The 9,336-nt window shown below is 51.0% G+C and overlaps 1 protein-coding gene across 1 annotated transcript in view; it reads right to left on the bottom strand.

Annotated features, from left to right (window-relative positions):
* Dnah2 (dynein axonemal heavy chain 2) overlaps positions 1-9,336 on the bottom strand; it is a 131,251-nt gene that overhangs the window by 51,789 nt on the left and 70,126 nt on the right. Inside the window, exons 31-41 of the mRNA XM_026780620.1 lie at positions 7,634-7,851; positions 7,106-7,207; positions 6,219-6,344; positions 5,836-5,946; positions 5,359-5,547; positions 4,859-4,962; positions 4,574-4,763; positions 3,970-4,150; positions 2,780-2,907; positions 2,289-2,441; positions 1,945-2,070 (exon numbers count right to left, since the gene is read on the bottom strand). Of these exons, the coding sequence (XP_026636421.1) occupies positions 1,945-2,070; positions 2,289-2,441; positions 2,780-2,907; positions 3,970-4,150; positions 4,574-4,763; positions 4,859-4,962; positions 5,359-5,547; positions 5,836-5,946; positions 6,219-6,344; positions 7,106-7,207; positions 7,634-7,851 (1,628 nt within the window). The remainder of the gene's footprint in view (positions 1-1,944; positions 2,071-2,288; positions 2,442-2,779; positions 2,908-3,969; positions 4,151-4,573; positions 4,764-4,858; positions 4,963-5,358; positions 5,548-5,835; positions 5,947-6,218; positions 6,345-7,105; positions 7,208-7,633; positions 7,852-9,336) is intronic.

Here is a 9,336-nt window from a genome sequence, read left to right as displayed (position 1 = left end):
GGCTCCCACGTGGGTTCGCTTTAATGGGGGAGGGAAACACAAAAGGGCGAAGGGTGTGGGACACACAGGGGAGAGGCAGGACGAGAGGGGGCGGCCTCGTGTGGCCCCTGCCTTTTAACGGGGGGCCCAAGGCAATCTGGGAAGAATATCTCAGGTGTGCGCACAGGCAACCATAGTCCAGGGGGATTCTGGGAGTTGTAGTTTTCCAAAAGAACAACAGTGTCTTCCTGCCACCAGCTCCAGACCGTGCTGAGATGGCAGACAAGCACGAGCACGCCTGGATGTTTCTACTTATTCTCCTCACACCTTCCGATGCAGTTTGCTACCGACTCTCCTTCCTGGCTCACAGCTCTGCTCTTAGCTCCTTGAGAAAACATTAAAGACAGCCAGCTGCAAAGTTTCTCTTAGCGTTCCATATCTGAAGATTACAGGAGTGGCTTCCACTCTGCTGGCCCTTCCTTTTCCAGCTTTCAGCCCTGCACCAGGCTTGCCTTGCCCTCGGGGCTCTAGTGCTCATTTGCTTTGTTATTCCTCTTCCGGACCTGAGCCAGGCTCGGATCCTCCTGAAGTCATTTCCCTTTGCTTCTGCCAGTCACCTGGGGGCACTGACGACCTGCAGACCACTGCAGGAGGCTAAGCTTGGGATTTTAAATTACACAGTAGGATAAAATGACAACCATAAACAGTGTGAGGCTGAGCTGAAGAAACCTCTCCCATCACCAAGGCTCAGACAAGCACGTTTCTCTCCGCGTTCCTGTTGACTGAGGGTGTGGCCCTGTGGAGCGAGGCTTCCATAGCTTGGGGCTTTCCGTTCCACCTCCAGACTTGGGCTGCTTTCCTTCCTATCTATCTCTGGCGCCTTAGATTGACACAATTCTCACGGAAAATACCAGTACTGGAGCCTGCTTGCCTCTCAAAGTCTCTGCGCCAAGGCCCCTGGAATTCTTGCCGTTTTAGCCATGCACTACAAAGGATGTTGCTGTTGTTGTTTTAACATTTTAGCAGCTGCGGTGAAGAGATAGCTCCCCTGCGTGTGGACTAAGAGAGCTCAGAGAGGAGAGCTCTTGCAGCTTCTGCACCTCCTCCATTCCTCTGCTCTCACCTACCACACAGTTCTGGGGAGGGGGGCTCTCCTCCAGGTTCCCACCATGAGGACAGGAGAACTGGGAGAATGCTGATGGATAGCGCCAAGATAGCTGAGGTTTCAGTCACTTCAAGGATTTGTTGAGTAGAAAGAAGTAACTTGAGCCTGAAGTGGTGACTCACAGGGAGGCAGAGGCAGGCCAATCTCTGAGAATATGAGGCCAGCCTGGTCTGTATAGGGAGTTCCAGGTCAGCCAGCCAGGGCTATGTCGATAGACAGACAGACAGACAGACAGACAGACAGACAGACAGACAGACAGACAGACAGACAGAGCAAGTAAGGTGAGCTGGGAAGCCTGTAGGACAGAGTCAGAGAGGAAGTTGTAAGTGTGGGCTCAAGGAGGAGCCAACTGTCACCTATTGGGCGACAGAAGTTCAGGGCATCGCACTTCCTATTCCCAGATGCACAGTTATGCATGAGGTCAGGGAACTTATTAAAGAATAAATAAGACAGGTAGTGGTGATGCATGCCTTTAATCCCAGCTCTCAGAAGGCAGAGGCAGGCAGATCTCTGCGGATCTCTGTAAATTTGAGGCCAGTCTGGACTACAGAGTGACTTCCAGAACAGGCAGGCATCAAAGTTACACAGAGAAATCTGTTTCAAAAAACAAAAACAAAAAAAGAATAAATAAATACTGTGCCAGCAAGAAGGCCAGTAGCTCAGTGAGTAAAGACACCTGCAGCCAGCCAAGCCTGATTATCTGAGTCTGATCCCCAGAACCCACCTGGAGGAAGAGGGAACCGACTCCTGTAAGTTGTCCTCTGACCCCCACCCCCATACACACGCACAAAAGCAAATACCTTGCCGTAGTCTATGACTGGCAGTTCAATGTTGGGGAAAAGGTCCTGCACAATGGCATTGAACAACGGGACATCCACTGACGTCAGCTTGGCGATATTCATGTCCCTCATGGAGAGCAGCAGAACCTGTATGGGAAGGGTGAGACCTAACAACAGTGGCTAGGCCAGAGCTGGTCCTCAGGAACACAACAGGGACAACACAGGGGGCGGGTCAGGTGGGGAGGGCGGGTGCTGGTGGAATAACTCTTTCTGGAGAAGGAAAAGAAAGTCTAAAAACTGTCATGAAGACACCTTCAGACTAGTGAGGATGGGGACCAGGTCCAAGGGCCACGTGTCAGGCCAACCTCTTCATCAGACAGATCGGGCTGCAGGCGGCGCTTCTTGCCGGCATAGCGTAGGAGGGAGGTGAGGGCGCGTAGGCCGAAGTCGTAGTGGTCCTGTCGCGAGAGCTGCTGCACTGCCAGCGAGTACAGGGTGTACACCTTCTTGGCCAGGATCTGGGAACCGTGCACGGAAGACAACGCTTCAGCTCCCACAAGTCCCCCTTTTCATCGGGAGACTGTTACAGCCACAAGAATCTAGGACAGGGACCTGAAGCATCTAGAAGGTGCTCTGGACAATGCTAGGAGATCTGTGGATTGTGCTATGATTGGTCAGTGGCATCATGGAAGGGAGACCCCTGCCCCTCTGGACTCCTCTGACTCCACAGCCTTCTGACAGTACTCTAAGATCTTGTTAGGATAAATGGATTGCGAGTCCTTTCGGGGCTCCTCTGTCCAGGGAATAATCATGCAAGGGAAATAAAATAATTGGAAGGAATAAATTATTAGAATACCTTGCAGTTGCCAAAGCCCTCCCCAAAGAGAATGATTTCCGCGATGAGTGTAGAATCGGGCACCACCATGGCGATTGGGCGGAACATGGACTTTAGGTTTTCTGGAAGCTCCGTGCGGCCAGCATAGCCTGGGGACAAAATCCTTTGTTTCGAACCCGCATTTCCCTGTCCTCACTTGGTCTCCCAAACGTCCCACTCTGCCCAGCTTTTACTGTATCCCTCACGTTCTCCCTGGCTCCAGCTCCAAGCAGGAATTCTTTCCTCATCTCTGCCTTGGCTCCCTCTCCTCCCATCTTCTTTCCTCACAGGTGCTCCTTACTTTCCACGTGGCCCTGTTTCCAACTGCAGCCACAGAGGTGCTGTGTTCTCCACAGAGCCCACACGGGCCCTCTAGCGCTCACAGCTGTGGCTCTGATCTGAGCTTTCCTGACCCTTCCTGACCCTCGTGGGCCACGACGAGATGGAAATCCCTACACATTAGGGAGTCTTCCGCTTTCCAGAGGGATAGAAGGTAGAGCAAGGAGCTAGCCCACAGGGAAGATGAGGGTTCTACCAGACACACAGAGGTTATCAGGTTATCAGCCCTTCAGGGAGAACGGGAGAGGAGGTACTTTCTCTTCCCACTGTGGCTGTAATTTGGATCTGAAATGTCCCCTAGAGGCTTCATTCCTTCCCAACACTGCCAGTTCAGAGGTGCAGCCGTCTGGAGACTAGACAGGCCACAGGGTCCTGGCCTTATCAAGGGCTGCTCTTCACAGAGTTATGGCTATCAATGGAAACTTTCAAAGGTGTGGTCTACATGAGAGAAGGAAATTATTGGTGTGCACCCATGAGTCAGTGAATCTCCCTTTCTCCCTCCCTCTCTCCGCCCTGGTCACGGTGAAATGAACAGTTCTGTTCTACCACACACCTCCTTCATGATGCCCTGCCTCACCTTCACCAAAGGCTCAGAAATGACAGTCCATGGGCTGAGACCGTGGACCCCAAACTGACCTTTTGGTTTAAAGCTAAGTCTCCTTGGGGATTTTGTCAGAGAAATGGAAAGCTGACTAACGCAGGAGTCTTTAGTCAAGTACTTCACAGCCAAGCACTTTGGCACAGACAGGGAGAAGGAAAGGACACAATACTTATCTCAGACACCCAATTCTCCCCTTCCCCCACCTCCACGTCATTTAGTTCCTGCCACCTACCAGGATTCATGGTGATGAAGATCCCACAAGACCACACCAGGTTTATTTCAAAGCCCTCAAAATGGAAGCGGGTGAGGTTGGCAGCCAAGGCTGATAAGATGGACAGGATCTGCTGGGCCACCACAGACAGCACCTCGATATTGATGCGGTTAAATTCATCAAAGCAGCCCCAGGCTCCAGTCTGTGGAGGGAGAGAGAGGCAGAGCTGCCGAAGCAAGAGAGGCGCCCTGAGGCAGTAGAGCATGGGTTAACACACTCTTCCTGAAACTGCTTTGGTAGGAAAGGTGGCCTCTGAAATGTAGGGTGTAGGGGGACCAGAGTAACGGTGTCATAGCTTCTAGCTAGAGCCCTCCTGAGACAACTGCTCAGGGTGTGGCTAGAACCACCTATAGGTGGAACTCGTGCACTCGGAGTGCACGATTCTGCACAACTCCATATGACCCTTGCGTGACCTTAGTTTGCAAATGTGCACCCTGAAACTTCTTCGCTGCGCTTATAGGAATTACCCGAGGCAAGGCTGTCTTACAAGGTATAAACCAGATTTGATTTTTAGGTACTAAAAGATGTGTAAAGGACCTTTAGGACGTGGAGGCAGGGCACTGACCTGGGCCAGTCCTGAGTACATCCTGCCCATGGACTTATAGTCCAGGCCCTCGGAGCAGTTGACCACGATGACATATATACCCAGGGCTTTACCCAAGTCTTTGACCGTTTCTGTCTTTCCAGTGCCTGCTGGGCCTTTGGGGGAACCCCCTCGGTGAAGATGCAGTGCCGTGGTCAATGTCATGTAACATCTGAGAATTTAAGACATGACTCAGGTCAGACTCCTGGAAGATTCTGTCGTCTCTGCAGCTCCTCCCCCAAACACCAGTTCATCCCCACAGCCGACCTGTCTGTCAGGGGAGTGATGACCAGCCGGCCAGAGTTCCCCAAGTACTCATAACCATACTGGAACTGTGTGTTGGTCTGGCGGATTATACAGTCATCAACGTCCTGGGAAATCAGGACAGAATGAGACAGACATGGGTTTAGGGGAAGAGTAGAGATAGAAATGGTGACCATTAGGGTTCAGAGGGGTCGGAGGGCTGCAGGGAGATTAGGGGTCCTGCTTTAGAGTATGGTTTAGGGCCAAGACAGAAAATGGGTTCTATACTGCATGTCTTTTTCCACCCCAAACCATGGAATAGCTGCCTGGGCTCTGAGTCACTGTGGGGCAGCACCTACAGGGAGTATTGCCTGGAGCCACTATTTGCCACTCCTGAACTGGGGGTGACAGAGTTAAAAGCTGCCAGGAAGGAGCAGTGAGAGAAGACAACACACGTCGTCACGAATAAAAAGCATTTTGGGCCAGTTTGGGAATAAGAGAGGAGCAAGTTGACCATGGGACACCTTCTCCCAGTAGAAGCGAAGCTGACTGAGCCAGTCAAAAGCATTGACGTCCATGAGGCCACTCTTGTACAGTTTCTCCAGCACATCGCGAGCATGAATTTCTATCGTCACCAGAGCCACAATTTTAAGCCTCATGATCTTGGTTAAGTTCCCCCTGATGGCTTCTGAGTACTTATTTAATATTGACACCTGTGGAATGAGGCAAGAGTCAAGAACAGATGGAGCAATGTAGCCAATGCTCAACAATATCATGTCCCAACCGAATGTCACCTCCAGGCCCACACCAAAGCCCTACAATCCCTTTATCCAGCATCTACACGGGAGAGCCGGGCTCTGCTGCACACCACTGCAACTCCCGGCAGTTCCTGGCTCCCTTGTTCTGGCTTGTTCAAACCAGCTCTCTCCAGTTCTGATTCTAGTCACCCCTACACACCAATTCCAACTCCAGGTGGGCCCCATCCTTGAAGGGCTCCCCACCTGCTTCTTCTTCATGACCTTGAGAATTTTCTTGTCTGACCGCTCCTTAGCTGTCATCAGGCACTTGGTGACGTCAGCAGTCCACTGGATCTGACTAGCGGCAATCACCACCTGAGGGGGTACAGAAGTTGGTTCCCAGGCCTTGCCTTTAGCCACCCACACAGCCCCTTCTTGGGTTTCAGCCTCTTCTAGAACCCAGTGACTATAGTCTAGTCTACCCTGAAGGTTGGCACAGGTGCCTTCGGTCAGGAGTCCTGATTCCATTATATAGGGTGTGAGAGCCAAGCCTGGAAGGAGGAACAGGAAGTCCCTGTTTGTGATGCCCTGGAGTCTGTCTTTCCACACACTGCTCCATTAGCTCCATTTGTACGGCCCCCGCTCACCTGGCCGGCCCACTCCTTCACCCATTTGTCCCTCTTGTTGAGGAACTTCTTGAGGGCCACTCGGCAGTTCCGAAGCAAATCCCGCAGGGTCATCCTCATGGCCCGTTCCACATCACCAAGCCAGGACTAGGAAGAATGAAATAACACAAGGGCTCAGGCTAATGGTCATTGGCCGAGATTCCCAATGAGAAGACACAGGGGAAATAAGACTGCAGAGGGCTGAGGACCCAGGAGGGAAAATGTAGTTAGGCCGAAGCTGGTGTGAGTCTTTAAAGGATATGGAGGCAGGAAGCAGAGGGTTGGAGCATCGGATGAACACTTAAGTTTAAGGAGGGGGACAATGTCAAGAACACGCATGCGTGAGGAATGACAGCTACGAACACGCATGTGTGAGGAAATGTCAAGCACATGCATGCGTGAGGAATGACAGCTACGAACACGCATGTGTGAGGAAATGTCAAGAACACGCATGCATGAGGAATGGCAGCTACAAACACGCATGTGTGAGGAAATGTAAGAACACGCATGTGTGAAGAGATGGCAGCTACAAAGCAGGCTCATCTCCCTTCATGGAAATGGTCTCTTCTCACAGAGCCAAGCAAACTTTTGTTCTTTGATTTTTCAAGACAGTGATCTCTACGTAGTTCTGGCTGTACTGGAACTGGCTCTGTAGACCAGGCTGGCCTCAAACTCAGAGACCCACCTGCCTCTGCCTCCCCAGTTGGGATTAAAGGTGTGTGCCAATCAAACTTTCTAATAGAAAGACAATTCCAGGACAATTAAAGATACACCTAGAAACCCTGTCTTGAAAAAGGAAAGGAAAGAAAAGAAAAGAAAAAGAAAGAAAAGGAAAACCGTTTGCTCCCGAGACCTTCGCCAGCACGCACCTCTACGGGTCCTTCTAGAAGTACTGGGTGGAGGAAATCGATGTATTCGCCGTCACCTGAAAACATTCCCACTGCTTCCCATTTGCTGCTGGAGCCCCCGACCTATGGAAGAGACAAGTCATCCATGCCCTGGCCTCATTCTGGCCTAGAGCAGTGGTCCTCAACCTTTAATGCAGTTCTTCATGTTGTGGTGACCCCCAACCATACACTTACTTCTGTTGCTACTTCATAACTGTAATTTTGCTACTGTTATGAATTGTAATGTAAAAATCTGATAGTCAACTCCCAAAGGGGTCAAGACCCACAGGTTCAAAACCACAGTTTTAGAAGCATCTGTGCCCTTCAAAGGCAATTTCTTCTCTGCCCGCCTCTCAACATACCAGTTCTGGAAAGTTCTATGTGAAGATTGACAATTATTACATAATGCCACTCTCCTGCGAGCAGAGTGTGGTCCCCGCCAAAGCCTCCAATACCTTGACATCACCACTCCTTCCCGACCCTCATCCCATCACGGCCACCTCTGTTGACCTTTTGGATTCTCAACAGTTTGATGTTGTCGAAGCATTTTTTGAGGTGCGGCTGCACAGCCTCCGGGTTACGGGACTGGCCCAGAATCTCCAGCAGGTCATCGTTGGACAGGAAGTAGAAGCGAGGGAATATATGTCGCTTGGTCTCTAAGTACATGTCCAGAGACTTCTGAATGTCCTCCAGGATGGTGTTCATCCCTATCAGTGTCTCCAAGAGGTCTGGGGAGAAGGGAAATGGGCGACTTGCGATGGCCTTGCCACTGCCGCCCTGAGTAGACATGCAGTCCCCAGCTCTGCTTAAAGCCCTTGAGTCTGCGGTACAGACTGCTGGAAGGGCTTTCAGAAACAGAGAAATCGCTCCAATCCTCGTGTATATTATCCCACTCTCTCTTGTATTCATCAGGCATGGCTACCCGTAGAGAGCTTGTACGGTATTCATGGGGTATCATATGAGTTAGCCCCGTTTCTCACCAGTCTTTAGCACAATAGTCCTATTATACCTAAGAGCTTGGAGCGTCACCGCTCAACTCAAGAGTGTCTGGAAATTACGAATGATCCTGCCGTTTACTCAATCCAGCAAGCTGAGTCGCTAAAGATGCCACAGACACAGGATGGCAGCAACCACAACACAACATGGAGGGCGCGCCACACCGAGGCCAAAGGCCACTGCTGTCGCCCTTGGTTACCCCCAGAGGACAGTAAGTTGCTGAAAACACCATGTACTTCAGAAACAGGGCACAGAGACCCCTGAGCTGGTGCTGACCTGCATAACCCCTGAGGACTAGCTTTCATGGTACCCGAAGGCACCGTGCAAGCTTCCAAAGGAGCGGGTAGCCAACAGTCCTATCCAGTATGATGTCTATGGAACACATCAATGACCAGCCTGGCATGATAACCCTAAGGGTGCGGTAGTGGCATGCACACCTGGCGGTAACCAACAGCTCCCTAATTAGACTTAAGACCCACTCAGCCAAAGGGCCACCGAGGCTGGCAGTATGGCTTAGCTAACTACCACTCATTACCAATGAAGTTGTGGTTACTGGAGGAGAATCTACAACCATTAATTTACTAAACCACCATAATCCCTAACAACAATCTATAAACATTTGTCCATAGGCTCTCATCCCTCATCAAGGAAACTTCCCTTGGTAACAGATGGAGACCACTATGGGAAACACAAGCTGTCAGAATGCAGAGTCGTGGAGCCCAGTCCCAGTGGACACCTCCACAACACTCTCCACCTAAGACTTGGGCAGCACTGCACAAGAGGGGGCGGGAAGACTGTAAGAGCCAGAGGACCAGGGAGTTTGCTGTGAGACTGTGTCTCCAGTTACCCCAGAAAGTCTCACCAACTGACCTGTGGAATACTATTTTAAGGTGTGCTACATTTGTTTTGCTCAGGAACATTTGTTTAATGATGCAAAGATGTGTTGCATTCTTTTATGTTGCATTTGTTTAACTCTGTGAAGCTGTGGTTCTTTGCCTGTCTGAAACACCTGATGGTCTAATAAAGAGCTGAATGGCAGGAGAAAGGACAGGTGGGGCTGGCAGACAGAGAAAGTAAATAGAGAAATCTGGAAGGAGGGAGCAGGAGCAAGAGGGAACAAGAAGAGGAGAGGATGTGAGGGCCAGTCACCCAGACACCCAGACACCCAGACACCCAGACACCCAGACACCCAGTCACCCAGACACCCAGACACCCAG

This window comes from Microtus ochrogaster, chromosome 7 (assembly GCF_000317375.1).
Source record: "Microtus ochrogaster isolate Prairie Vole_2 chromosome 7, MicOch1.0, whole genome shotgun sequence".
In the NCBI taxonomy this organism is placed as follows: Eukaryota; Metazoa; Chordata; class Mammalia; order Rodentia; family Cricetidae; genus Microtus; species Microtus ochrogaster.
Note: the sequence above shows the minus strand (reverse complement) of the source record. Positions and strands in the feature narration are given on the sequence as shown.